Source organism: Seriola dumerili, unplaced genomic scaffold (genome assembly GCF_002260705.1).
Source record: "Seriola dumerili isolate Sdu_G_001 unplaced genomic scaffold, Sdu_1.0 BDQW01000003.1, whole genome shotgun sequence".
Classification (NCBI taxonomy): domain Eukaryota; kingdom Metazoa; phylum Chordata; class Actinopteri; order Carangiformes; family Carangidae; genus Seriola; species Seriola dumerili.
This window is the reverse complement of record NW_019174258.1, coordinates 8261742-8277108: the sequence shown is the minus strand read 5'-3', so window position 1 is coordinate 8277108 and position 15367 is coordinate 8261742. Positions and strand designations below refer to the sequence as shown.

Genomic DNA, 15367 nt, shown 5'->3' with positions numbered 1-15367 from the left:
TGTCGGAGCACGGTGACAATGAGGTATGAAAGAAATGCGAGCGAGACACATAAGAGGTGGTGAAAAAACAGAATGGCTGAAGGGGAAGATGAGTTATTCAGAAGAGCGGAGTGGATCGCAGACGATGTCAATGAGTGCACATCGGGTGAAGCATGGCTCTAAAAATGTAAAGAGCAGAAAAAGAGATGACGCAAGTACAGACAGACGGGGATTAAGAGGGACAGACAGGGCAAAAAAAAAAAAGAGTGGGAGGTGTGTGGGCTCTGACCCTTACTGGCCCCATCAGGCCCTCGCAGGACGGTGCACTCCTCGATCTGGCCGAAGGTCTCGAACAGCCGCCGGACGTCATCCTCGCTCTGCTGCTTGCCGAGCATTCCCACAAACAGCTTCCTGTCTTCTGGATAGGAAGAGGGGGAGGGGGGGAGGGAAGGAGGGAGGGTGGAAGAGAGGAGAGAACAGACAAATGCTACAGCTGATGGCACCGTTCTGCTGAGCTGAGAGGAACTTGTGCAACTCACCCACACACACCCCTCCACCCCCCCATCCCCTCCCATCCCTCCATCCCCCTTTATAGCAGTCGCTGTGTTGAGCCTACACTGCTGCTGCTGCTGCTGTTGTTGATCTTGCTGTTGTGTGGTGTGCCACCCCACCCTGGTATGAGGGTGAGATATATTCCCGTTTCGAGAGAGCTATTCAAGTCTGCCACAGTGATGTTTGATACAGGTGATGTTCTGAGCGTCGTGGGTTTCAGGTAAAGGTAGAAAGAGAGTGGGAATATTTTGCTCAGGTAGACAAACTGTTAGATCGTCTGGATGCTTAAGTCACTAAGTTGAAAGAGAACATGGAACGGGAACACGGTATTACATTTTCTCATCACCAAGGCAATAGGAATTGTAATAAGCAAGAGTAAACTCTGTGTCAAGGGGTCATGAATAATATCCAAAGGTGGTTTAAAGGTCTTCCCTCATTTGCAGCACATTCTACCCAATGATAAACTGTGTACTGGTTTATGATTCAAGTCTATTCTCATCTTCTCCACTTTCATATACATGTGAAAGTCAGGGAACAAATACTTTCAGAAAACGAGTCAAGCGAAATTTAAAACTGAACTGTATTCTGTGCATTGTGCAGTATTGGATTATGCTTTTCAATGTGAAGTTGTTTGTGGGTAATTATCCGCCTAAGGTTTGCAGTTTTTCAACTACCAGTTGCAACAAATTAAAACGAGAATTAGCTAGGTTCACGTAGTGCAACTTGGAGAAAGAAGTTGTCCTTATCCTTTCTACTATTTTCCTACTATCTTGTGCACACGTTGCATAATTCTTTATATGTGGTTTTCAAATTAAAGGGGAATTGAGTTTTTTTTCTTCTGTGCAACATAACCACAGTAACCATGACCAAGACCTATTACTTCCTCGTCAGCACAGTGATGGAGAATGGTGTTAGCAGAAACCATTACAAAACATAATAACTATGAACGCTACATGTGTAGTTCTCATGCCTCAGAACCAAAGACAATGACAAAGCATCATAGTAGACATAGTACTATGTTATATAAACTCCTGACTATTGAATCTGTGGTGGTTTGATTAGCTTTCTTACTTTTCACCATGATGAATAAATGATTTTAGTTTTTGTGTCAAAAACAGGAAAATGTAGCTATCAGATCCACTTCCTATTGGCTATTTAGTGGAAAATAATGACAGTAAAATAAGTGAACTTGAAATCAATGCAAAATATGAATAATGAAAATAGCAGGGCTATGGGACTATGACTCTTTAAGGTCATGTGTAAGTGGTCAAGGACAAGTGTTAAAGTGAGGAAGCCACCCCCACTGTACAGTCTAAATGCTGGGCTGGTACTCAGCACTGACCTTTCCCAATTTCCCGACCAATACTTAACTAGAGTGAAATTTACAGAGTTGCTCCAAATGAACTTTTAGTCGCTTCCTGAGCTCCAGAGGGGGGCACTCTGGCTCAGATGTATGGGCTCTATACCACTAAATTTTGGCCAGTCAGAAAGCTGGATTTTTCTAATTAATCTTCCTGGTGCTCTGGCATTAGACAGAGAATTCATCTTCCTTACATCTTTTACATTATGCATCCCCTATTCTGCTGTGTTGTGGAATGAAATAGCTACTAGCAAGAACCCATCGCCAGAACTGATGGAAAGTGGCAGGAAGAGGAAGAAGAGTTTATTGGAAATGACACTGTTGATCTTCAGTGTGAGTCATTTGACTGGTAGGGAGTGGGTGAGGAGCAGGGAGGAGTGGAGGGCGAGAGCATCACCTGGGCCTCGACAGATGTGACGCCTCCTGTACCTGCCAGGCCCCATTAGACGCAGCTGTTCTAAAAATAAAGCACCAGGGCTTCCTTTTTGCAGCGGGGAAATCGGATCCTGTTCCATTCCTGTAAAGTTCAAATGAGACACGTGCCTGCTACCCGCTTGGCCACACAAATGAGCACCCGCATAATCAATAAGGCCACGCTGCCTGGTCTCTACTGCTGGTGCTGTAGCAGTGGTGTCAGTCCATGTTCCTGTAGTCACACCTCACACAGCAGGATTTCTCAAACCCACCAGCTGAGCCTGCTCATTACTGGTCCTCATCCCTTGGAGCTCCAGGGTTGGAAGTGAGTGAGAACCCCGAGGAGATCACCACAGAGACAGCCACTTATACTGTCGACTGGGATTTAGCAAAGGCCGACAAGAGGACAGACGTCTAGCTGGATATTGGCCACCAGTGGAGGGGTTGCGTAGCTGTAAAGTCAGCCCAGAACAGGTGTTAGAGAGAAATGAGCCTGACCCCTGTCTGTGGCAGCAGAGGTGAAACAGGCAACAGCTCGTCCACAGCACATGTGACTTTGCCATGATCGTCCCCTCCATCTTTCAGATTTTCACAGAGGTGTCACTGTTACCACTTAAATGGGCAGAGTGCGGTTTTACAGGCCTCCTGCAGTGTGTTAATGTTTTGGGACAAAAGTCTCATCTCGGTCCTGGCCCGAGGAGATCTAATGGCGGCTTTACAAGGCTAATTAACAAGCCATGAGAGAGGTAATGAACTTTCCAAATGTGCTGGCAAACGCAAAAATAAATTACACCCCAGTGAAGGCATTAAAGGAAGTGTGAGTGTACTTCGGAGCCTTCCTTTGGGAGAGCCACAGTGAGAAAATGAATTTGGAGCTGCTATCTTTTCATTGCCTGACCTAAGAGTGTCTCAGTCGGCCCACTGCATGCCCTGGCCAGAGTATAGATTGCTATTAATTAGTCCACTTTGCACCTGTCTCCAAAGCAGCTCTTATTGGATTTTGCAAGTTCCCGCTCATCTCCTATGGCCACTTGCAAGCGTTAAATTGGCATTTTATGAATATGAATAAATATCTTGTAATGCACCCTCTGCACAAGGAGATGACTCCATGACTCCAAAGAGTTATCCATTAAAAGTGGGGAATGGAGGGAAAAAAAAAAACTCTTGTCTAATAGTCATGTATTTGCATTAAGAGGGTTGAGGGCCTTCCTATGGAACTAACTGAGGATAGAGAAGTATGACAAAACTCATTGAGCTGACTGTTTGACCTCTTTGTACTTATCTCTCATTGAGAGAGGCTCATCTTATCCCTCCACCAGAGCTGAGCCACACAGCTGGAGAACATTTGAGCTTTACAGCACTTCTCTGCTGTACTCTGAAGAGACCTTTGTAATCTACACTTTCAAACCTTGCCACTACTTTAAAATAATAATGTGTGTGTGCGTTTGTGCGTGTGCGTGTGTGTGTGTATAGAAAGCCCGGCTACATAATCTAGATTTCCTTGTTGCATACTCAAACACCATTAATTAATCCATGTACTTAGGTAACATTTCTGCTGTATACTTTAGAATGTAATTAGCAGATTCAAGGACATATATACTATTTAAAATGAGTTTTGGTGTATGGCAGTATACATGAACACTTTGATATTGCTTGTCAATACGTTCTGTAACATACATATGCACAAGTGGGTGAAGAAATTGCTTCAGCCTGTACACACTTACTTTCTCACACACACACACACACACACACACATCACAGTCATATCACATCTTTTTCTTTTTTTTTTTTTTTTGTTTCCCCCAGTGTCTCATCTCCTGACTGAAGGTGGGAGCAGCTGAGTGGAAAATGGTTCCATGTCAGTCTCCAGCCATGTCCAAACTGAGGTGGCATGTGGACAGCCCCATTTTATGAATGCAAATAAAAAAGGAGATCAAAAAAGTTATCAAAACACTACTGACATCTGACAATTGCTTGTCTCAGGAAGCCTTTTCATTTCAGCGCCCGGTATATTAAAAATTAATGGATTTTGCACAGACGCCATATGCTGTCAAGATTGATGCTTCTCTCCCTGGAATAAAGTGCTACTTGTGTTGTAGGCTGCAGTATATGCATATAGATTGTGCTTTTCCTTCCCCCTCTTCTCTTTTTGTCTATCTATTGCTCTCTCTGTATCTTTCTCTTAATCCTTTATTGTCATCCCTCACACTACTCTTTCTCTCCAGGCATAGATTTAGTTGCTGTGAAGTCTACTTTTCAAAATTTTCTGCTTTTGTTTGCCAATAATGGGAATATTCTCTTTAAAGAATTACTCTCCTGCTCCTGTGTCGTTGTAAATATTCCTTTTTTTTCCTCCTTTTCTTTTTTTATGATTCTATCACTTATTGCCCGCTGGCAGTAGTCAGGGAAGCTTGGTAGTAGTAAGTGTTCAGAAAGCATGGACAGCTGCATCCAACGATAAAAGATGCCTGCTAGGCCGCTGGGTGCATTTCAAATGCAGAGTAATGTTCCAGGCAGCACAACAGAGAAGTTGTGCTTCTTATGGACTCATTAGAAAAGCCTGACGCTGGTGTGCTGCTGCCTGGGAGGCCCGCCACCAGACACGCTCACACATGTAGGCGTACAGACTGGGTGTACAAAATGTTGGGGAATGGCATCTTAATATTGAGTTAGACTTTGTTTTTCACCATCTAATATATGTATATACACAGGAGTCTGTTTGGAATCGAAAGGTGCCGTTTGCTTTCGGAATAAGCATTTTAGATAATGAGCATTAAGCATTGTAAGCATTGTGCAACTTTTGTTATCTAGTATTATTTTAACTTTTTAAATCTGGAGTTAATAGTACTTTGGCCACAACACTTGCATTCTTAACAGAACGGACTTAAATTTCCTTTCCACAAATAACGTCTCAGAATAATTCACCTCCTACAAGCCTCATTTAGTTGCAAAAACTTTCTTATTAAAGAAATTGTGCTGAAAACGGTTATTAACAGTTATATTAATTAGTTGATTAATCATTGCTTAGACAAGCTGTCACTTATAAAAGTAAATAATAGGATAATTATTAATGAAAAAATTGTTAGACAAACGTATCAAATACGTGTTATCAATGCTTTTGCAAAATTTGGGGACTGCGTAGTGAGTGAGGGACAATTACTTTCTATAATGGCAGTGAATGATAAGAATGACTGAAAGATACCCACAACAAATTCATTGGGAATAAATGGCTTTCAAAATAGGCCAGAGAAAAACAACATAAAGACAAATGGAAGCATGTTAACTCAACAGAAAAAAAAAGTTTCTGATGCAGCATGGACAAACTGCACATCTCACATTGTGCATCCATTGGTCAGCATTAAAAATATGCCTAACAACCTTTCCTTAGCATGGGAATTGGCCCAGAGAGAGAATACCCAGATGGTCGATGATTTCAGCCAGTACACTATTTCAAAGTAATGTTGAAGTTTTATGGATTTGTTTTTAACTTGAGTCAGTGGCTAGTGGGATGAAAGTTCAGGACAGCAGCTTGATACTCAGGATCTCTGCACCTCCTATTGTACATCATGTCTCTGTTGGCAGATGCTGCTACGCCTGAGTTTGTCAGCTAGGGTTTGCTAACATTCTTCAGTTACTTCACTTACTTGTGTTACAAATACTACCTATTAGCATTAATATTAAGTTTTTATGCTAACTTCTTTAGAACAAATGCAAAAAAGAATGCAATGAAATAATATTACAAAATTACAATGATGAAAAAAGGATAAAATGCTCAAACGCGACATATAATTCAGTGTTAATATTCACAGTTCAAATGCAGTGTTGAAGTTAATGTAAAGAAAGTGTAATCTGCTGAGTGAACTGTAAAACAACATGCATGATATAGGTATATGTTCAGCTGTATTTCTCAACCCCAACAAGCATTTCCCTTTGTTTGTAAGCTTCAATCTTAAACTGCTTAATAAGCCCCATTCTACTTCTAACTCATGTTTAGTTCCTACCCAGCTAACAGATTTAATTAGACCCCATCTCAGTGAAAATGATGTGCAACCACACACTAAACCTTTTTGCTGCTGGTCCCAATCTGATGTATGCAAGTGGATTATCCAGTATAGTGAGGTGGTAAATGGAATAATCAGAGGAGAACAAACATTCAGATTGTCAGTGTATAGTGTATCAGGCACGATGAGGGGATACAGGCTTCGTGTTTGTAAATGCATTACTCATACCTCTAGAGCTGTCACATCCATTTACCCAAGGGAGTGGGAGGGGAGCTTTAAACCTTCTGGTATGCAAGATCAAAAACCAACACAGAACAACTGAGTAATTGCCTGTTGCAGCTTTTGTCCAAATATTTTTACTCCTTTTTTTTTCTACATTAGAAATATGTTCTGTAATGGCAAGGGCCAATCATGGAGCTCAGCAAAAAAAAACAAATCATTGCCTGAACACCTTAAATTAATACGCTGCAATGGTCAGTGTTGGAAATCTGTGCCATCTTTTGTCTGTCCATGTGTCTACATGTCTCTGTGTGTGTCTCAGTGTGTTTCTCAGCACACAGATATCAACCGCTGCCAGGGTTCTTCTTGACTTTTCAGAGTTTTGCACGATCGTGTCCAGAGGCACAGAGGGATCTTTTGGCTTCATTTGCATGTAAAGTGGAGCGCGCTCCTCTGTGGGCGTGAGGTGCCTCCAGACAGCCCCTCCCCTGTGGCCTGCCAGACTGAGGCAGCCAGCAGCCCTCACTCTTCCCTACCTGCTGGGGTGGGGCATGATAGCACAGTGCGCAACATCTTAAGGTCCTGTCAATCTCTCCGCTGCCCAACTGGGGTCAACCTTCTGAAGAGCAGCAGGTTGGCAAGGACAAACCCGAACCATTCACAAAAGACTCCCCTCAGCCAGACAGACAAATGGACAAGATATTAAAAAGGCTCACACAGGGCTACTGACTTTCAAATACAGGGATTGCAATGCTGCTGGCACTGTATAAGTATCCAATAAAACAAAAGTAGGGAGAGCTAATAAACAAGAAGAGTGGCGTAAGAAGACTGTGTGGACAAATGCACTGTGAGTGGCACATTGTGAAAAAGTCGATGTTGATGGAGGTTGCTGGGCATTTCGGGGGAGTGTTGAAACCATCTTATCAGAGTTAATAAAAGGAGAGGGTGTTGCTGGCTGACCCATCATCTCTCTTCTCATCAGTGTGGTCTCCAGTCTCACAGCAGTGGCTAGAGGAGTGGGACCTGAGTCCAAGATTGTGTTTAGATAATGGCCATCTCCAATCATAGATAATCTGGCCCCATCTTTTCTTCACAGACACAGCGGCAGACAAGGTCAGGGGGAAAAAAGATTCCTGGCGAGGCAAGGAGGAGATAGGGATGGGGCGGCTCTGAGATGATTTACTGCTGAGATTCACTCAGCTGCCTCCATCACCCTCCGTTAACTTTCTCATCCTGTCGTCTCTTCCCCTCTCGCTCTTTTTGTCTTCCATCCCTCACTCTCTTGCATTCCTCCATGGGCCTTGTACTGAATCCCCATCTCTCTCTCTATCACTCGCTTCATCTCTTCCCTTTGCACTGCAGTACCAATAAGACAAAGAGAAGGAAGAGAAAAAGAGGAAAGAAAGAAAGCAATAGAGAAAGGGAGAGAGTACAAGAGGTCTACTTTTCCTCATTTCTGCCCTTTTAAGATTGAAGCAAATTGCTCAGGTTTCAAGAATAGATATAGTAGTGTGTCTGTTCCTGCACTGACCACAGAGCGAGTGAGCAAAGGACCCATGCCACAATTGTGCCTCAATATCTCTGAGTTGAAATCGTGGTTTGATAGATTTGGGCAGAAAAAAGTGGTGTTAAGCACATCAGATAAATGTACTTTGTGGGAAAGAGGTCTTCTGACTCAAGGAACAGAAATAGATTTAAAGGCTGTGAAGCTCTCCTCCCATGCTCCATTCTCTCTTGATAATCCAAGGAAAAAATAAAATAAGACATGAGTCATTGTAATAGACAGCCAGAGAATCAGCTCTGTGATCCACAATGGCAGCCGAGCGGCAGGATTGTGTGGCGCCGGGCCCCCCTAGTCATTTTTCGAGCTCTGGTTTTACTTCTCCTCCTGACACTCCCACCTCCCCAGAGAGAGGATGTCTCTCAGGGACACTGCGAAGAAAAGAAGGGCGACTGGAGTCTCCAAATGGAGTAATGGGCCCTAATGCCTACATAGGCACGTAATTGAGACCCCTGCACAAGTTCCCATGACAGATAATTGCTGATGTCTCGGTAGTGATGAATGTGACTCCGTTCTGTAGGTGCAAATGTCTCAGTTCAACCCTGGGTTTGACAATCCAAAGGCCCCTCTGGGATTGGTGTACCTGACTGGTCCTCAGCCTTCCACAGATGAATCCCTCCCAACTTTCTCTCCTTTACTCGGTCCTAGCTGGGCTGTCTATTTTCCTTTAACCACAGGCCTTCATAGTAAATCTCATTTCATTGTCAGCCGCGACTGTGGTTTACTTCCCTGGCCTGTCTGCTGACTTCCTGTTGCCATTAACGCTCAATATCTCTGTTGGGGCCTGTCTGCTTGGTCTTATTTCATTCTGTGCTGTGTCCTATCCTGTCCTCCCATATAGAAAGTTCATCTGACAGACTAGCAGGGGCTGTGCCAGCCTAAGAGCCCTCTGTATTTCATTCACACTGCCTGTTCATCTCCCTTCTCTTTCTGCTGAAAAAAGGGTAGTAATTGATATTGGGACCCATCCATCCTCCCCTCTTAAGCCCAGCGATCCAATTTATCTTGGTGAGAATGCCGATTGGCTCTCGCCCAGGCCTTGTCGGTCAGACTTTGCCTGTTTTTAGATGGCCGTTAATTAAAGTGCCGCCATGACAAAAATAAGATCTACATCGGGGTGTGTGTGGCAATAGAAATGGGCCATCTGATTCACACTTGACCACATAAATCAGCGAAGTGGCTCAGTCTAATCTGACCTAGGCAGTCTAAATCACCACTCTGAAATGCAAGCACAGGGCAGACACAGACCGGTCCAATTAGATCCAATTCCACCCATGTAAATCTTTAACTGGCTTAATCTGCATTAACCTCAGTGATGTTAGTCACAAATGGCTTCAGAATGATCTAGTCAATCACCATGCCAGTCAGACTAAAGATGGAGGGCGGACGCCTCAGCACAATGTCAAAGCAGAAGTGCTCATTTAAATGTCCATGCTTTAAATGTACAGGTGTACTTTTTAAAGTCAAACTTTCTTTTAATACAAATGGCCTAATATAACTTATAGGATGCATGCATGATGCATACACAGTATGTCAGTGGAGTCCAACTGAAAGTCTATCACCACACATTAAATCACACTGAATCTGACTCTCTGATGGTTCGACTGACTGTATAACCCCAATGCTATTAATGAAGCAGAGAGAGAGATGGGTAGCTATAGGTAAGTTGGAGGCCAGGTACAGTAATTATATTGATTAATAGATAGTGTATGTGTGTTGATTTCAAAGTAGTGAAACAGGGACTGTGTATAACCAAGTAAGTTGTAAGTAAGTACTTGCTCTCTCATTTCTACACAAAAACAGATACCGTCTATAGCACAAAGCAGTCACAAACTCCTGAAGTCACGACATGCTACACTTGTCTCTCTCCAGGTAGTATCTCTGAGCTGTTTCTATAGGTTTTGTGTGTATCTGTATGTGTGCTACCCTGCCTCTTAACTGTAAGCAGACTTTACTATCACTCTGTGGAGATCGACATCCTCCCCTCCACATGCTTTTCCATCCACTCATTTCTTTCTCTCTCTTTCTCACCATGTCTCTGTCTTGTCTTTGAACCGCTCCCAGTGACTGTGAACCTGAGACAGCCCCTCTGCTGGCACAGATGGGAAGTCAATAGAAGCAAGTGACCTATATTACGGGCTACTCTACTAACTCCCAGTGTGTCTCAAGTGAGAGCAGAATATTAAGGATTGCATGTGCGCTATTCCAGTGTATTTGTGTGTTTGTGTGTGTGCGTGTGTGTTTTTTAAGGGGGGGGGGGGGGGGGGGGGGGGGGGTGCAGCAGAGACCAGGAGAAGGTTAATTACCTCCTCGTCCTTCGCTGTCGGCTGGCTTCACCTGGATGGGCCGGTTCATCTGGAGAGAGAGAGAAAGAAGTAGAGGAAAGAAAAAGAAAGAGAGAGAAGGAAGAGAAGGGAAATCCCTGGTTAGCACGCAACGATAGGAGCAACCGCTGCAATATGTGTAGTGGGAAAAGAACAAGTGAAATGTGGCAGTGTTCCTGGTGTTAATGTCCTGAGTTTGTCCTGCTCTGTGGGCTAAACACAAAAATCAAACAGTGACGATGCCGTAAAAGAGATAAATCTGTGCAGTGCTCCATGCCAGCGTGTTTAATTAATCCAGGGTACTGCCTCTAGAGATGCCTGAATTCCCCTCACAGTTCAGCAGAATTAGCACTTTTCAATGACGGAGCCACACTGGGTGTCAGATGGCACTTGGAGATTAATGCCATTACATCAGCCACTCCCAGCCCCACAGGGAAAGGTCCTTTCTGGCTGGCCCTTGCTCTTCCTGTCCCCTCCTGGCTCCAGACTCCCAGTCACCAGCTATATCCTGCTCATCCCTGACCCGTAGCAATCCCTCTTCCTCTGCCTCCATCCTTTCCACATCTCTTAACTCTCTACCCAGAAGCCCTTTGGAAACTCACAACCAATATCCCACTGGCCGGTCAGCCAACCCCACTCTTCCCCATCCTCCTCCTCCTGGAAACTATCGAGAGCCACCGAAAAGCGTAGCTGTGAAACAGCTTGTGAAAGGTTAACAGTGGCAAATCGATAAACAACCTTTGAAGATCCATTTCATAGTGAGGTGAAAGTAAAAGGACGCCAAGCTAACATAAAAAAAAACCCTTTTAAAAACTGCCTGCCGTGAATAAAAACTCCCTTGGTTCTTTTTGCTCCCCTGACTATGGTTTCATTTTTTCTCACTCCCCGGAGTTTGAATATGAAACCAGAAAAACACTCGATCTTGTGCCGTCTCTAAAACAGGAATGATATTCCCTCTTTCCTCTGTGAAAACGGTGGGTGTTAAGAGCCACCCTCGAAGACCCTTGCTTATTGAGGCTACCCACGCGTGTCATATTTGGCATTGTGTTTTATATTTGGCATTGTGTTCTTCTGGCTTCAGCTGGCAGTGGGCCTATCTTTCTAACTAGGCCATGCAGACAGGTCCATCATGTGAGTGCCAGTGAATGGCACACGGTACTGCCCACTCAGATCAGTCAGCTAGGGCAGCACAGTGGGTGTTGGGCCCTTAGGCAACGCAGCACTTGACAGCAGTTGACATGAGCCCGGACCACAGCCAAATATAGACCTAAGACTGGTGGACATGTATAGACAAGCGTATACATGGTGACACCCTGGGGACGTAATGTACTCGCCTAGCAATATGCTGTGACACTGGAACAAAGCTTTGAGAGATGACGGATGCATCACAAAGACAAGTACATGAAGTCACACACACACACATGCACACACACACACACACACACACAAACACATTCACATGTACACACGGACAGACTAAGGGGCAATAACACCCATACAAATGAACCTGCCTACTTATCTCCACACAGATATATATAATAACTGTAGTTTCTAAACTAATGATATGTAAAAACTGAGGCAAATAGTAAATAAAGCATCATCATCAAGGTGGATGGTACTGATAGCTTGCAGACCATACCAAACCAAAAAAATACGGTCAAATCCCATCTTACTCACAAATTTCTCTCACATTATGATGTTTCAGGGTTTTATTGCCTCTTTAAAGTGACTGTCCTGCATATGAGCAGGGATACAAAGGTCATATACTCAGTTTCTGCAGCTGTCAGTGTCTGATGAGATGAAGCGTCACTGAGAAAGACACTGACCTGCTGATGCACTGCCAGTCACTCTGAATAAACATCATCCATCAATAGTAACAGTGCTATTCAGACATATTTCATGTATCCTTTAACAGTAAATGTAATTAAAAGGCAAGTAGAGGTGACTTACTTGACCTGAAAGAAAAAAAAAAAGCTTGAGAGAGTAAGTTTCCTTATGTTCTCAATGGAGACTGTGAGTCCAGATGTTTCAGCTACAGCCATTCCTCTGTTGGGGACTGGCTCACTGAGGCTCTGGGACGAAGGAGTGAAAATGGGGTCCTGCTGGGTTTTGTTTATAGTGTGGATCATAGACTTAGACATAGGGGCCTCTAGCATCATTATTACCATTTCCATACGGCCTTAAACATCCAGACTAGAACCCTTTTCTACTGTTTTATCTCTGGCTGGATTACAGCTATCAATTTTGCATTGAATATGTTTACATGTGAGTCTTAGGTAAAGTTCAGGGAGGCTGAAGCATTGATGCATGTGAGTGTGTGTTAGAGAGAATTAAGGTCAGTTGGAGCATTGTAAGCAGTAAGTTAAGGTGTGCTGTGTGCACATACTATAAGTGTGCGTGTGTGTGTGTGTGTGTGTGTGTGTGTGTGTGTGTGTGTGTGTGTGTGTGAGTGTTTGTGTGTGTGTGTGTGTGTGTGTGTGTGTGCCTTGACGGCAGTTCAAGTTGGGGGGAGAATTTGTCTCACATAAGAGGTTTAGGGTAGTCCCAAGATCCCTGTCCAGTGATCAGTCAGCTTCCAGCTCTTAAATGACAGCGATTGGTCAGGAGGCTTCATTAGTAGCCCCTGAGCCACTGCAGCAACAAGAGTCATTAGACAACCCAAAAGTACACTTGGGGTTGCTAGGCAACCGAGCGGAGGTGGCCGGCAGGCAGGCAGGCAAGGCAAGCTGGCCGTTGGTCTGCGGGCTGTTAGCCAACCAATTGGCACTCCTTTCTTTCTTCTTTTTTTCTTTACTTGGTCCAAAGAGGTCATAGTGAGAGGGGAGGAAAAAAAGGATTTCTCAACTCCCACCTTCCAGCATGTCCCACTTTCATGTCCCTTTTTAGTGACTGTGACAATGAGTTTTCAGAGCGAGTCTGCTGCAACTTTTGCTCCAGCTTCCTGCCAAATTATGGAGTTCATCTTGACGCCAGACTATGGAGTTGTGAGTAGCGCTCACATCCATATAGCAGTAGTTAAGATGTCTGCTCCTCTGAGCTACGTTATAGTGTCCTCTTCATATATTTTCTTGTGCAAACACAGGAAGTGTTTTATGCTTTTAGCACACAAGCCTATTGCACAGAAATCTTGAAGTTGACTTTACTTTTATTCTCTCTCTCTCTCTCTCTCTCTCTCTCTCTCTCTCTCTCTCTATCGCTCTTTCTTTCTCACATACACACAAGCACATACACTCACTGTCTCACACACACACACACAGGCACAAAAAGTCTTGGGGCTCAATAACAGCAGGTGGCTTAGGTGACATTTTAATCCCTTATTACTGAGTGCAGGATTAGCCAACAGATCAAGGCAGAGTTAATTATATGAATTCATCAGAGGCTGGGCGAAGAGGCAGCCTGCTTTCCCCTTGGGCCAGGACCCACCCCCACCCCACCACCCACCCTTTACACACACACACACACACACACACACACACACACACACACACACATACATCCATACACACACACTGAGGAAGAGGACAAGTGACATTCTGTCTGTCTGAGAAGCTAGCTACTTCCTTATTAGCATTGCAGCAGCAGAAAGCTAAGATAACACATAAAGTGGAGCCTCCAGAGATGCTGTAAGACAAATGACATATACTACCTTCCCATTGGGCCCCGCAAAATGAACTGCATAGACATTGGAGAGGAAGACTACAGGCTTTTTCATCCTGCAGATGTGTGGCTGCCGAGGCTGAAAGGAGTTCAACACCCCCCCGTCTTGCTTTATCTTTGTCTCTCTCTGCCCCTTTGGCCTCCAAAACCAATATGCTTCCCACCACAGCCCCTTAATGGGTTGATCAATGCTGACAAATAGGCAGCTCATGCTGTCTTGCCTGGGAACTCACAGCTCTGTGCCTGTGTGCTGCTGCACTTAGAGAGGCCATCTCTCTTTCTCCTCATCTCTCCCCTTTTCTGTCTTTCTCTTTCTTTCACTCACTTTTTTTTCCTCTCCATATTTTCCCCCTCCTTCATGCTCTACTTCCTTTATGTCTATACATTCATTTTTTTTCTTTGTTCTAATCTCCAGGGGCAAATCTATATTTTTCATTCTGTTATGATGAATAAAAGTCAGCTGAAGTCACGGAGGGGTGGAGAACCAACAGTGTGGAAGAGAGAAACTTGCTTACATTTTCCAGTAAAGGAGTGTGTGTGTGTGTGTGTGTGTGTGTGTGTGTGTGTGTGTGTGTGTGTGTGTGTGTGTGTAAAAGTAAGTTTCAGAGTGTGTGTTTGCGTGTACATGCATTCAAGTCCATCTGTCTTTGGCTGGTGTATCTGATTGATAATAGTGCAGTGGAGAGGAAGAGAGACAAGGACACCGGCGGCCTTTGACCGGGTTTGACCATGCTTTGTGAATACCACTGCTCACAAAGCAAGCAAGGAGAAATGCTATCTACCAGACACTCTAAATACAGAAAAATGTTCTCTCAGAACCATGACAAAAGTGGGGGCATTTATGCTCTTCCTGCACTTTTGAGTCACTTTGACTGCAACTCTTCCACTTCTAGCATTATCCAGTGTGAAGCTGCACTTCTTAGTGATCCAAAGTTGAATCAGATAAAAAAATTACACTTGTGAGAAAGTCCTGATGTGTACATTTAAAACATTTATCTTAGCTGTTAGCTCCTGCTGAACCTGTCTGGAAAAGTGTGCATGTGATTAACCATCCAACCTGCGGATTATTATTTTTTATTTCTCATTTTTTTAGGGACATGCTAATCAGCTACGAGAACTTAGCATACAGTGTATGCTGTAATAATTTGTGCACCAGACAGGACTAACACCAGAGACACACAGATAATTCTTCTGAGCAGATATTTGGTAATGTGAGCACAGGGCTAAACCCACAAAAAGGCCTTTAAGTGCTGCTTGTGCAGTAAATGTCAAGTCACTCAGAAAAAGACAGCAAGCTAAG

At 43.9% G+C, this 15367-nt stretch overlaps 1 protein-coding gene across 1 annotated transcript in view; it reads right to left on the bottom strand.

Moving 5' to 3' along the window:
- Positions 1-15367, bottom strand: part of LOC111221191 (CUGBP Elav-like family member 4) — a 134554-nt gene that overhangs the window by 33954 nt on the left and 85233 nt on the right. The window contains exons 3-4 of the mRNA XM_022744555.1: positions 10393-10441; positions 269-397 (exon numbers count right to left, since the gene is read on the bottom strand). Of these exons, the coding sequence (XP_022600276.1) occupies positions 269-397; positions 10393-10441 (178 nt within the window). The remainder of the gene's footprint in view (positions 1-268; positions 398-10392; positions 10442-15367) is intronic.